The 15,307-nt window shown below is 37.6% G+C and overlaps 1 protein-coding gene across 4 annotated transcripts in view; it reads right to left on the reverse strand.

Moving 5' to 3' along the window:
- Positions 1 to 15,307, reverse strand: part of ppef1 (protein phosphatase, EF-hand calcium binding domain 1) — a 171,541-nt gene that overhangs the window by 105,441 nt on the left and 50,793 nt on the right. For 3 of the 4 annotated variants that reach the window (XM_039745020.1, XM_039745019.1, XM_039745018.1), the window contains one exon: positions 1,150 to 1,277. In XM_039745020.1, the coding sequence (XP_039600954.1) occupies positions 1,150 to 1,277 (128 nt within the window). Of the gene's footprint in view, positions 1 to 1,149; positions 1,278 to 15,307 lie in introns of those variants that run through there. The other variant, XM_039745021.1, reaches the window with a different exon arrangement.

The following is a 15,307-nucleotide window of genomic DNA, read 5'->3' on the forward strand; positions in this document are numbered from 1 at the left end:
AGACGGCCCTGGGACAATCAGTTGGCACCAAGTCTCATGTTTACGGTCCCCAAGACACTCAGTAGCCAGTCTTTTTTGTCTTGCAGGTCTTTTAGATGTCTTCTGAGAACTTCCGAGAAGATCACGTCTCGTCGCCCTGCTTTTCCTTTCCAGGATTTGTTTTTATAATAGAGAGATTTAACTTTTGAACGGCGTTTTCTGCTGTTAGTTGCCATCTGTCACCGAAGCTCTCCAAATCTCTCTCTCTTGACAACCCAACAATTTTGAATGAGAATGATGCATTTTATATAGGCTATCTCTTAATTTAGCACCAAAGCTGTCAAACCGATGAAACCCTGTCAAACCAGTAAAGCAAACTGTGAAGCACTGATGAAATTCGAAGCTTCAAACATCATGGGTCATGTGACAACAGTTTTTTGACACAAGCTCTGTCACTGTGATTTGACTCACTACGCTTCAGACTGACTGACACAAGCTTCAATGCTTCGGTATCATTTTCCCATCACTAGTTACAGGCCAAGGCCTACTCTGGTAGCATTGGCTGTATAGAAGGAACTAACAATGGACAGGTACTAGACTGTTACAGCATACACTCAAAGAAACATCAACATACAACCAAACAGAAAGTGCTGTTTTAACTGTGTTTTTAACATAGTAAGAGTATTGTTAATGTATTATAAGTTTTTGCAACTTTCTGCTATTTTATTAGTGTTGTGAGAGCTATGCAAAATGAATCCATTCAATTTAATTGAAACTGTGGAGAAGGCATCTCATTACATTGTAGTAGCAGCATCCATGTGCAAATCATACTAAACTAAAAATTCAAAGCATTTTAATGATTTTAAAGTTAGGTTTGTTCTGCCTTGGATTTTTACAGCATACAGACCATTTTGTATTATAATACTGATTATTTATTAATAATCATACAAATTTATGTAATCAGGGCAGGAGCTTATCCTGACAATCCTGGGCCCAAAGCAGGAATCAACACTCAAAAAGGTACTAGTTCAATGTCAGAATAAAAATGAATAATTACTAATAATTATAACTCTTCACAAAAGTAAGTTTATTAAACCTCTTTTCTATTTGTAATATGATGGTTCATATGTGAAGCAACTGTAAAAAACAAAAAAAAACAATGCAACTAACCTGTAGCTGGTCTTGCTCTCCTGCATATTCTATGGACTGAAAGATGCTCCAGGTGTATCTTCTCCGAATCTCTAATCGAGCCATATAACGCCGAAACCATTGCTGAATCAGAATTGCTGCTTTTAATGCTATGAGAGAGTGGAAGAGAATGCATAAATAAGACAAGATTACAATTTCATTTGAAACTTTTAAGGTTGTTTGTGTTTCACATCTTTTCAGAAGTAAAAGGGAGTTTTTACACATTATTAGCCTGAAAACAATAATTTGCACCTCTCCATATTTTTGAGGACTACAGACAATTATTTTGATTAAGTGTTAAAGTTTTCCACAAACACAAATCCTTCAGTTGTCACATTGTTCCTAACAGACATGACACCCTTTAGTGCTATAGGTGAAGCAGATAGCCAACATTCTCAAAATGTGTGGTTCAATATAGGCTAAAAATGAAAGCACAATGAAAGAGAGTCACAAAATAACCAGCATAGCATCTCTGGACTAAAGAGACCATTTCAACTGGATGAGCAATGCATAAATATGATCATACTAATGTGTATCATTGGTTGTATTTTTTTGTGTGAAATCCTATTATTTTGGGGATAGTTTTAGCAAAAAATCCTTTAACTGGAGGCCCTTGCAGACAGCCAAACCTTTTGACCAATTTCATATTTACAATGTTCTCTACAGCATCAACTATTATATATATATATATATATATATATATATATATATATATATATATATATATATATATATATATATATATATATATATATATATATATACATACATACTGTATATGCAGTATATATATATATTTATTTTACTCAAACAATATATTTTTTTAAATTCTCACATATTCCAGCCCAGGTTTTCTTAAATTTTTTTTTCTCATGACCCAGGCTTGTCCTTCTTTGTGTCTTTGAGACCCAGTCCATGACAACTGTGAACTGTCCCTCTTGGAGATTCGCCTCAGGATGTCCTAGCAGTGCAATGTCAACTGCATAAACAACCCATTGTGACTCATTTCATTTAAATGTAATCATGAGTTATGACCTTACTTGACTGAAAGGCGGCAACCCATAGTTTAAGGAGCAGTACTATTTTAAGATTAGGCAAATAGTCCAAAAAATCATGTACAGTAACTGACTCAAATGATATTCATAAAACTAGTAGTTTTTATTCAAACATATTCACACAGAACATCTACTAGCACAATCATTTATCTAACATTCTTCCAATTTAAGGTATTACTCTAGTTTGAGTAAAACCACATACTTTTGGACCACAACTATTTTTTCATATCTTTGCTCTTTTAATTTGATCATTGGACACAGGTTGATATCTGGATGTAATGGTTAACTTGAAATACAATTGAGAATAGAAACTGTGCCAAATATGAGATACAAAGTGTTGTCCTTGAACACATACTTTATCTGAATGGAAAGAAGTGGGTTGAGTCAAAGATCAATGCACATTGGTAAAGGAAGTAACTATTGGGATCACATGCATAACTCTACAGACATAGAAACTGATGCTTTTTAAATAATGAATTTTTGTTATAGTAGCTCCAATTCTTAAATTCTAGTACAGCTTTCAAAACTTCTAATTTTCATGCCAACTGTATGGAAGTTCAGAAACTTGGGTATGTAGGTTATTTAACTGTGCAGAACAACCATCTTTTAGTTTATTCCCTGGCACGCTCACTTTTAAATGATCAGAAATTTTACTATACCTGTTTAGATCTTTCCTAAAAGAAGTAAGATCTAAACAGCACACCTTTTGTGTTTTGTGAGTGGCAGAGATTACCTTAAAGGAAGTAAATGAGACAAGTCAAAATGTAAGCATGCTCATCACACTACAAATTCAAATACATCACTAGACAGGCAAGGAATTAACTCAATTGCGCACTGTGACTCGGTCCTGCAGAGCTTAAAGGAAGATTTTGCCTCATTACATAGAATCCTGGTAGTGATGAAGGATAAGTAAATGAAACTCTGTCTGGACTCCAATAGACTGATGAAATCCCTTGATGGGAAGATATCCAGGATCCCAACCTATTAGACCCATGGAGGTTCTTCTACTGTTATTTGAGACAATATTCCTTTTAGATCAGTGCATCATGGTCATTCATAAACTGATTTCTGCTTTTTTGCCCTTTATGATGACTAAAGTAAAAGGAACATTATCTCAAATATGGGTTGAGAAATATTAAGTTCTGATTTTGACAGAAAGATATCCAGGAACCCAACCTATTGGAACCATGGAGGTTTTTCCACCTGTATCTGAAACAATATTCCTTTGACATCAATGCATCATGGTTATTCATTAATTCATTTCTGCTTTATTTCCCTATATGATGCACTGACATAAAAGAAATATTGTCTCAAATATATAGGTTCAGAAACATTAAGTTCTGATTTATTGATAATTAGTTATTGACCTCTGTTAAAGATGGCAGTTAGGATACCATTGTTATCTCTGACCATGTTTCTTTTATTCTGGAACTCAAACTATCAAGCTCCATTAGTACCAATTATAACTAGTGTATTAACTCATTATTATTACCTGACAAACATTACATCAAATTAATTCCAGAGATACAGTATCTGTGGGTATGCTTTACAAACACTTAAAGCATGTCAGAGTGGGGGAATCAGTCCATGTGTCTTGCATAAAAAGCATTACAAAACTATATGAGCATCAGAATTAGATGTTGAGGTTTAGGTTTCTATGACTAGTCAAGAACTTGCAAAATCTCCCATTTTTAAGTTGCTTATTATTAACATGGATAAAATTCGAATACAATTTTACTTTATTATATATAAAAGAAATTCACAATGCAATTATAGTGATAAACAATGCAGTCGGGACTACTTTTATATAAGTAAACATAAAGAAGAAAGTAAGTTAATTTATAGCCGATTCTTGATGTTAATGAAACATTTGAATTGACTTAATGCATGACTCAGCTCTTAATGGAGACAGCATTGAAGCAGTTAATTTGATGCCATATGCCATTAAGAGTAAGAGATAATGTCATTTTGATATTGATAAAAATGTATTCTAAAATACTGTGTAAACTTCTGAAAAACACAAAAATGGGTTGGATAACAACAGTCGATTCCAGTTAATTGGACCACCGGTTAATCGGACCAGCCACTTATTCAGACCGAAACTGATCATAGTACATAAGCCTAATATTGTTCGCTTATTTGGACCAAAATTCTGTTTAATCAGACCAAAGAACGTGACAGAGAATAAGAAAAAGAAGCCACAAGTCACCCGCGGAAAGCGGATGTAAAGCGGGTCAGCGACATCAGGAGGATCTCTGAGCTCCCCAGGAGAATGTATGCTTTTATCAAAGGTCAGGAAGTCAGATAATTTGTACCAAGTGCAAACCATTGGGAGTGAACATGCCTGCCCTTTCTTTCCTAAAACGGACCGCCCAGTAGCCGGTGACATGAAGTCGAGTGTAAACAAGTGCAGTGCGTAAACAGAATGTGTCAGATCACACTAGACAAGTTCTTCAAACGTTGACTGGAATTTGGTAATGTAACCTTTTTTATTGTGCTTCGCATGCTGAGTGTTGTGTAGATCATTTGAATTTGTAGATTTCTTTTTCAATAAACAAAGTTGTAAGCAACCGTACATGTACATGTACGTAGTTCTTGTTTGCACATTGGCCATACGCGTATGCAGCACAATAAAAGTCACAGTGACATTTTAAAATGTTACTTATAGCACGTCCCGTCTTGGTTGCACCTGTATAGGGCATGTTCGTGTAATCGGACCAGCCGGTTATTAGGACCAAAATGATCGTGTCCCAATGTGGTCCAATTAACAGGAATCGACTGTACATACTATTAAAGCAGCAAATCAAATTCAGAAACTCCTGTAAAACCTTGTAGGACAAACACATGAAAAATACAGTTTAATGCTATGTTTGCTCAGTCTTTGGATTTACCAAAATGTGAAATACACTAAGACATGCATTATTTCATTTGGTATGCAATAGTACATTTCTACACCTACTCTTACTGTATATCAATCTCTTCTTTAACCAAAATATTGCAATGAGCAAGCTTAGGTATGACTAAGAACAAATAAACCGTTTGACATAAGTGACAGCCCTACCAAGATTAATGCAAAGAAATATGATAATGTACACAAGACTTGTATTAATTATTCAAAACATTCAAGGGAGTCAGGAAGAAAGGAAGGACACAAAGCACAAAATAAAGGAAAATACCAAATCTACTGCTTCTCTTTGTCTACCTGCACATTTGTTAAACCATCACTGCCTTCTTTCCCACCTCTAAAATGCAGTAAATAGTTATTTTTTTATCACATTCTGTTTTATCACACACCTTCCTATCCTCTATTTTCAACTGGAAGTTTATTGTTTATGACTCTGGTTTAACACTCTCAACATCGGTGCCAATAAAGCTTTTATCGACAGATGCATTTAATGGTGACATACAGTACGGATGCTAGCTGTTGAAGCAATACTATGTTTTTAAATAAGCAGTTGAAATCCAAGTGAAAGGTGAGTTGAGGTGACAGGCTATCAGATAACAGACTGTCGCATCTGCCACTACATCGTCCCATCCCAGAGTGAACTGCATCTCTATGTTACTGCATTGTTTCAAATAAACCTAAAAGTGCTCTGAGTGGCAGAGATAAATCATCTTTGCTTTAGGGATGTTCTAGAGCATCATCATAAATTAGCTATAAGTTTAGTACTCTTGTATGAAGAAGTCTTTAACCAAAACCAAAGCATTAGGCAAGATTTTAGTCAAAGATCAAATCAAAGTAACTAAACTATATTGTTTCTTTCTTTTATGAGGTTCTTTAGCACCAAGCTATCAAAGCTGTTTCTTTTAGTGATGTGAAGTCCTGTTGTGATTTCATGCACAATACCATGTGCGGATATTGCTAGCAATAGTCATCACTGACATGTACAATATGGCACTGGTTCTCAGAAAAGGCCTAAACAAACTGTTACTGGAATGATAATAATTTTAAAAATTAATAACATCAAAGTAACAACAGTAGTAATTCCACAAATGTACTAGAATGAATCAGCATGAGCTCCTATCAAATAATAATGATGTAACAGTATTATTAATGAAACAGATAATAGGTTAATGAGAAATGTTATATCAGCTGAGGTAATCAGTTCAGGATTATATTCATGCGTCCATGTGAATTTTGAAATAAATGAAGTGCAGTTTTGGGGATTTTCCTAAAGGATAGTAATTACTTAAGGAGATAGGATGAAGGTTACCAAAAAAAAATAAATGGTCAATCACAACTCAAAGGCAAAAATCAAAATTAAATGAAAGCCAAAAAAAACTCTAATTATTCTTTATTTTAATAACTCTTAACCAAAACTAAAGCTAGTGTTTTCTCTTTGTTTTAATCCAAAGTTAAGATGTTTCCTTGCTCTCTTTACAACAGCATTTGGGACATCTGTCTCTGCTTAGGAATTTGCTAAGGGTATTGCTCCTTCTCCTAGTTTCTGTCCTTTCTGAGATGGATGCCCCTACTGGGATGCAGATGCATGATCTTGGAATTATGGGCAGTTATACAACTGAGTCACAGACTGTTTGGCACAATGGTAGAACCTTTGGCTTATACTCCCAAATTCAAGTCCCAGCAATGCTACCACAGGAAGCCTAGCAGCATGGATGGAATGACACCCTGAGTAAAATCCTCAGCAGAGAAAAATTGGGTTGTGACTTGGATTCATTCAGTTGGAGACTCAGCGGTAATTGCAGGGGGTGTGAGCTGCAAAGCCTCTCCACGGTTCCATGAGAAGCCTCTCCACAACTAGCAGGGAGATTGCTCTCTGGATGAACATTGATCTTCATTTAGCTCAATAGTAGAACTTGCTGATTGTAATTCCAACGTCCTGAGTTTGCCTCCCAGAAGTATCATCTCTGTGAGGTGGAAGCAACACCCTGAGTGTATTTCTCAGCAGAGACAACAACACACTTCATATGACTTCCAGGTCATGTGAATGATTATCATTGCTGTCAGCTATATGGCAGACCCCATTCATGACCCTCAGACAAAACCTAAATACCTAAATAGTCAAAGTAATTCAAACCAAAAAATAAATACAATTTAAAATATCAAAACAACATAGATTCTTGACATTCATCAGTACATTTTCAGTAGTTTGTGGCCTTAGCCCTAAAAGAACAAATTATGAATAAAACAGCTTAGTGGTTAGTGGTTAAAGTAAATAGGTAACTGCATAAGTAATTCATGCACAATTTTCAAAAGCCCAAATACACGCCACTGCCTTCCACTCTTCAAAAGAGTAGTTTACTTAAGTAGTATTTGGTCCAGCGGAGGTAAAGCCCAATTGTTTCTCAACTTCATATGAAAAAGGATAGTCTTCAGTGTAGAAACAGACACATCACAGGTAATTCTGACTTGACTGTCTGAGTGAATATGGATCAAGGCCAGGGAGTAGTAAGCATATTTGTAGATTCATTGATGGCCTGATGATTAAATCCAGAACACCTCCTTTTGTTAGATGCTGAAGAAGGGAAGACATGGCTGATGCATAGTGTGGCAAGAACTAGAAACCAGGCCAGCTGAAAGCAACAGTGGATGTATAAGCACAATGAATGGTCTCCACATTTGACTGAACATTAGGGACCTTGAGCAGACAGGTAAAAATCCAGCAAAATGTTAAACTCAAACACAGCAAACAGATATCTAAAGCTGAGTGGAGATGTGAATGTTTCAACAATATCATGTGGATCATGAATCTCAACATTTTCCAAAGGATGGTTTGTATTAGTTGTGGAATCAGATGAGAGCATTACTAGGTCCAAAAGCCATTATCTTATTATAGATGCTAGTATGTGTCCCTTCAGTTTGTGCACTGATTGATTTTTGGGCAACCTTGATGAAATCTAAGCTTTGAAAATTTGTTTTGAATAAGGCAAGTGGATGTTTAGTTCTGTTTTTTTTAATAAGACAATGACAATGGCAGTGAATTGCCTCTCTCTTAATTTCACACATAGCAACAGATCATTAGTTGTTTTTTTCAGCTATGACAAAGTTTAACAATCATGGATAAACATTCAAACATTGATGCCACCTTAATAGTGCAACATCTGTAGTTCCATGCTGGAAGACTGGGTCACTTCAGGATTGATACATTTCTTATGTGTACATTTTGCTAGATTACCTAAGCCATTCAAAAGGTTGTGCAATTCTTGATATCATTCTATTCACCCAGAAAGAGCTCCTGTCTTGCACTCAAAGTAGCTGTATGTTCATAAATGAATTGATGGATTTTTTATAAAGCAGTAGGCTTTATAGAACTTGATTTCAAAAAGAAATAATATGGTAAATTTTGAATTTTGAGAACACACTGAAGTAAATGTTCCTGTTTGGAGCATGACATTGTATATACAGTACATTGCAAATGAGAAGCCTAGCATAATGTTTATTACAGTCCTTCTCTCTCAGGATAGCCAATACCTGTGGATACTGTATCTCTGACGTGATTTGTTATTAAAATAAGGTTTGAGAGATCATAGACGCAGTATCTGCATTTTCCATCATTAGGAAAACCTCCAGATGTTTTCCTAATATAGCCATCCTTCTGTAACTTCAGATTTGTGCAGTCTAGACACATAAACCTTTTGACTTGAACCCTTGCTATAAGAGTAAAGTGTTTAGCTACTGTAAGCATTCTGTTTTTTCTAGTCGTCCGAACTGAAGAAGCTGGTTAACACAACTGAAAATATTAGTTACTGGGATATTTTGGTTATACTGTATTAACTGTTTTTTTCTGTGTTTATCTTTGGTATTGAACCAGTCAGTAAAAATACCAAATGTACAGTGCTATTTAAACAAATTGAGTTTAATAAGCAATGTGAATCAATATGATTTACCAGCCAAGAAATGTATTTTCTCTTGAGTTTTTTTTTGTTTAATATGTCCTCTTTATAAAGACTGCCTTCAATAATAAAAAAGAGTTTTTCATCAAAATGAATGTTTTATAATTCAATTTAATTGAAAAGTATAATTCAAAAGTGAAATTGATTTAATTTCGGCCTTATGCAATGGCACAAAAAGAAATGCACAAATAATAATTGAAAAAGGGTATTCAGCATTCTCCCAGTGTTTTCTGAAATTCATCTTTTGCCAAAAAGTTTCAATGTTGCGCATGATAAACATGGCAATAGTGAAATATTGGGTGAGTTGATGATTTGGAGGAAACAAAAGGGACAGTTATGACAATTGTTATGTTGCTGTATGTATCATCAATGGATCTGTGAGACTTAACAGGCTTGTTACTAGGCTGGTCTACTCTTGAACCTTAAGCTTAACATACATATACATATATATACTGTATATACTGTATTCTATGGAAAATGCTGATCGAGCTCCACGGTGCCGGGCAGTGAGCATAGGTCCCACTGGAGGACATCGGGCCCTCTGGCCACCCTCATGAAGTCTGTTTCTGATTGTTTAGTCAGAGATATTCACACCAGTGGCCTGCTGGAGGTCATTCTGTAGTGCTCTGGCAGTGCTCATCCTGTTCCTCCTTGCCCAAAGGAGCAGATACCAGTCCTGCTGATGGGTTAAGGACCTTCTACAGCCCTGTCAAATTCTCCTAGAGCAGCTTGCTGGAGGAAAGACGAGGTGGAGAGAGAAGAAGAAGACAAAGAAGGAGAGTACTGACTTTGCTTTGTATTGTGATCATGCCTGTGTTTACTGCTGTAGGAAAGATTGGGGAAGAGTCTCCCAAGAAAGAATGCAATAAAAAGCCTGTGTTGTGTTGGAGTTGTGCCAGTGTATGTCTGTGTTGGGGGCTGGAGTACCCCGTACAGGCCACAATACACACACAGAGATCCTATATACACAATTACGTATCAGAAGTACTAGTCACTCTGTAGTATTCTACATAGAATCCCATTCACAAGAGTATGTAAAAGTGATGCTTCATGCCTGTCACTCCTCAGTACTCCACATAGGGACTCACTATCATCACCATTAACAAACATACGGGTGTCTACAAAACACACAAAGGTTTAACACCCTTTGGTTATATGTCATTTAGCAACTGATGGGGTCCAGCTTGTTCTTCAATTGAATTGTGACCTCTCAGCCTTGATGAACCCTGCAGGATGAGCAAAATGGCAATCTGCCCTGCACCAGCTGCCCTAATATTTACTTTATTACTTCACTCATTCAAAAACGCAGGGAAGCCACCGACCAAATTTCGTGAAGATGGGGTCAGCCTTCTACCTACACGGGAAGTTGGAAAATTAGAGACGTTGGAAAGTTCAATATGGCGGCCGACAGTGGCGGCATACCATCGAAATAAGTAATTACATCGGTTTCGGTTAGTGCAGGGAAGCCGCCTACCAAATTTCGTGAAGATGGGGCCATAAATAAGAAAGTTCAACATGGTGGACGTTGTCGACCGTTATCAACCGTTACGTGTAGAATTTCAAAATGAAACCTGCTTAACTTTTGTAAGTAAGCTGTAAGGAATAAGAATGCCAAATTTCAGCCTTCTCCCTACACAGGAAGTTGGAGAATTAGTGATGAGTCAGTGAGTGAGTGAGTCAGTGAGGGCTTTGCCTTTTATTAGTATAGATAATAATGCTAATAGAAGAAAGTACAGTAATCCCTCCTCGATCGCGGGGGTTGCGTTCCAGAAGCCCCCGCTATAGCTGAAAATCCGCGACATAGAATCCATATGTTTGTATGGTTATTTTTATATACTGCTCAAAAGAATTAAAGGAACACTTTTTAATCAGAGTATAGCATAAAGTCAATGAAACTTATGGGATATTAATCTGGTCAGTTAAGTAGCAGAGGGGGTTGTTAATTAGTTTCATCTGCTGTGGTGTTAATGAAATGCACTAGAGGGGCAACAATGAGATGACCCCCAAAACAGGAATGGTTTAACAGGTGGAGGCCACTGACATTTTTCCCTCCTCATCTTTTCTGACTGTTTCTTCACTAGTTTTGCATTTGGCTACAGTCAGTGTCACTACTGGTAGCATGAGGCGATACCTGGACCCTACAGAGGTTGCACAGGTAGTCCAACTTCTCCAGGATGGCACATCAATACATGTCATTGCCAGAAGGTTTGCTGTGTCTCCCTGCACAGTCTCAAGGGCATGGAGGAGATTCTAGGAGACAAGCAGTTACTCTAGGAGAGCTGGAGAGGGCCAAAGAAGGTCCATAACCCATCAGCAGGACCAGTATCTGCTCCTTTGGGCAAGGAGGAACAGGATGAGCACTGCCAGAGCCCTACAAAATGACCTCCAGCAGGCCACTGGTGTGAATGTCTCTGACCAAACAACCAGAAAGACTTCATGAGGGTGACCCAAGGGCCCCATGTCCTCTAATGGGCCCTGAGCTCACTGCCCAGCAGCATGCAGCTCGATTGGCATTCGCCATAGAATACCAGAATTGGCAGATGCACCACTGGTGCCCTGTGCTTTTACAGATGAGAGCAGGTTCACCCTGAGCACGTGACAGAAGTGAAAGGGTCTGGAGAAGCCATGGAGAACATTATGCTGCCTGTAACATCATTCAGCATGAGCAGTTTGGTGGTGGGTTAATGATTGTCTGGGGAGGCATATCCATGGAGGGTCACACAGACCGCTACAGGCTTGACAAAGGCACCTTGGCTGCCATTAGGTATCAGGATGAAATCCTTGGACCCATTGTCAGACCCTATGCTGGTACAGTGGCTCCTGGTGCACGACAATTCCTGGCCTCATGTGGTGAGAGTATGCAGGCAGTTCCTGGAGGATGAAGGAATTGATACCATTGACTGGCCACCACACTTTCCTGACCTAAATCCAATAGAACACCTCTGGGACATTATGTTTTGGTCCATCCAATGCCATCAGGTTGCACCTCAGACTGTCCAGGAGCTCAGTGATGCCCTGGTCCAGATCTGGGAGGAGATCCCCCACAACACCATCTGTCATCTCATTAGAAGCATGCACCGATGTTGTCAGGCATGTATACAAGAACACAGGGGCCATACAAAGTGCTGCGTACAATTTTGAGTTGCTGCAATTAAATTTTGGCAAAATGGACTAGCCTGCCACATAATTTTTTCACTCTGATTTTTGGGGCGCCTTTGAATTCAGGGCTCTGTAGGTTGATCATTTTCATTTCCATCAAACGATGTGGCATCCTTTCGTTCCTAACACATTACCCAGTCTATATCAGTATAGATATCCAGGAGGATTTCTTTTTCCCATTGAGATCTGATGTGTTTTCAAAGTGTTCCTTTAATTTTTTTGAGCAGTTTATATTTTAAGCCCTTATAAACTCTCCCACACTGTTAACATTATTAGAGCCCTCTAGACATGAAATAACACCCTTTAGTCAAAAGTTTAAACTGTGCTCTATGATAAGTCAGAGATGACAGTTCTTTCTTTCTCACAATTAAAAGAATGCAAACATATCTTCTCTTCAAAGGAATGCGTGTCAGGGGCAGAGAATGTCAGAGAGAGAGAGAGAGAGAGAGAAAAGCAAACAATCAAAAAATCAATACGTGCTTTTGGGCTTTTAAGTATGCGCACCATGATAAAGCGGCAGCAAAGAAGGGAGCAATGTGAAGGTAGTCTTTCAGCATTTTTTTGAGTAGCGTCCGTATCTTCTAGGCAAACAGCCTCTGTGCAAATAGCCCCTCTGCTCACAACCCCTCCGTCAGGCGCAGAGAATGTCAGAGAGAGTGAGAGATACAGAGAAAAGCAAACAATCAAGCACCGCGCAGGAAGCACATTGTATATCATTGAGGAGTTTTATTTAATACTTAATACATGCACTGATTGGGTAGCTTCTAAGCCATCCGCCAATAGCGTCCCTTGTATGAAATCAACTGGGCAAACAAACTGAGGAAACGTACCATAAATTAAAAATCCGTGAACCAGCGAAAAATCTGTGATATATATTTAGATATGCTTACATTTAAAATCCGCAATGGAGTGAAGCCACGAAAGTCGAAGCGCAATATAGCGAGGGATCACTGTATAATATAAACTAAAATAGCAAAATTCTGGATATCATCATAGAAAAGCTTTTTTAAAACTTGCCATGTCAAGGGTGGATGTTGTCATGAGTGGCTTTTTAAATCAGCAATTGCGTGATGCATTAGTGTACATTCTCTGACATCTAGATGAGATGGTCACTTTCTGTCTTTCCAACATTTCTTAGTCTCTGACATCGCTTCCTATATTGTCTCTTCAGTCCTTCAGACATTACTTTTATTGAAATCCCATGAGGGATACTACACACATTTGATTGGCTAGCTATTCTTGTGATGGATGCCTTTGCTAAAAGGCTTTGATCCTGTGCTTATCTGTTTTACCATTAAGTTGTAAACTGACAGAAACAGATGCATTACAAAACAGGAAGACTGTATAAGAGAGGATGATCTCAATGTAAATTACCTTAAGGGACTGGTGAAATCCTTTGTAAATTAGTTCCTTTACAGTTCATCCTGGTTCATTTGAGCAAACTTAAAACTTACTATAAGCAGTGTACAGTTTCAGTTTATGGTGATTTTATACTCTAAAACACTGCATTACAGTCCCTTTTATATTTTCCATCAGGTAGAGTTTAAAATCATAACAATCTTCATCTTATTGACTTGCTTAGTCTATACGTTAAAGGAAACAGTGCACACATTGTCACTCTACTGAAAACATCTGTTATGTATATAAAGGTCTAATACAATTGACACAGGTGAGGAAACGTTCAACGTTTTGCCCTTCTCTGTTTCAAACCCTCACCCGGACTGGCTTGCCACGTATTGAGGGTCTGAAGAACAGAATCTGCAGCTCATTCAATTGCACATTTAATTCAGAGGTCAATATTTATCTATATTTAGCTTAAGGGAAGTCCCCCTGCTCAACAGAGCAAGTGGCCCTCTAACTTCTGCTGCATCATATCAAACGGTATGAGCTCTCATGCTATTTTTCTTTAATTCTTGCACTGCTCATATTTACAGGTTTACTCTCCCTCTCCCTTTACTTAAGTCACCCCTGAAGAGCTTTCAACTGTCACTACTGAGACTGAAAATCAGTTCATCCAGATCAGCTAAAGGTAAAGGTAAACAGGAGGGCTTCTGACTTCTACTTTAACTTGAGAGGTGTTAAATCACTCAGTGGCAGGCTCTTTCAACTGCATTGAACTACCTCTCCCAGTAATATTTGACCATGTTTATTGTAAAATGTGGGCTAGAATAAAAAATAACCTATAAGTTCTGTATTACGTTTTAGTTCATTTTATTATATACTATATGTTTATAAAATAGTAGATGTTTTTGTCTTGTGACCAGTACTTCAGGCTTGCAAGAAGAAAATGGCCAAACAGGCCTAACAGGAAATGCCCATTGTAAAAAGAACTCACTTGACAGAAAAAGTAGCAATAGTGGATAGGCAGGGCCAACTGTGGTGGTGTTGATCTATTTACTTACAGAGGATAACACAAAACTGTATCTTTGGGAGCAAAAGACAGACTATGAAAGGCACAAAGCTAGCAGGATTGCCTGAAAGCAGCAGAAGGCATTGGTGGTCTGATACATGGAAAACACTGAATTCAAGTGTCCATACAGAGAGCTAACAGCAGTAATACTGTTAGTCAGGTTCAACACCAAATTGCATGGTATTTCACACAGCTTTATACATTATTTTTCTTTTGGTTTGCTTTTCCAGATTGTTTTCATTTTACTGATGAACTTCCATGGCCTTCTAGAATCAAAGATGCCTGAGATGGTGCAGGGTTGAGGGCACAACCATGTTGTTATGTAACATAACGGGTAATTTTTGCTTATAATTGGCAGCCTGGGTTTGTGTCAAAAATTGTCAACTGCTCTAATGTGCTTTGAAAAGCAAAAAAGAAATGTTGGCATTTTGTCCTTTTGTTATTTTAATAGAAATGTATTTGTTTTGTGTTTTTGCATGGTATGATTGAACAAATTTAAGTATAGTTTTTCTGTGATTTTTTTCTGTTTCTTTGTTTCATTTTTTAGGAAGGTTGCATTTATTTGTGTTAATTAGGAGCTAGATGCTATTGGTTAGTGCTTCTATCTGGCTATATAGGGCCAGGGTAATAATGTAATCTCCTGCTGATTTGTCGTAAATTA

This window comes from Polypterus senegalus, chromosome 2 (genome assembly GCF_016835505.1).
Source record: "Polypterus senegalus isolate Bchr_013 chromosome 2, ASM1683550v1, whole genome shotgun sequence".
In the NCBI taxonomy this organism is placed as follows: Eukaryota; Metazoa; Chordata; class Cladistia; order Polypteriformes; family Polypteridae; genus Polypterus; species Polypterus senegalus.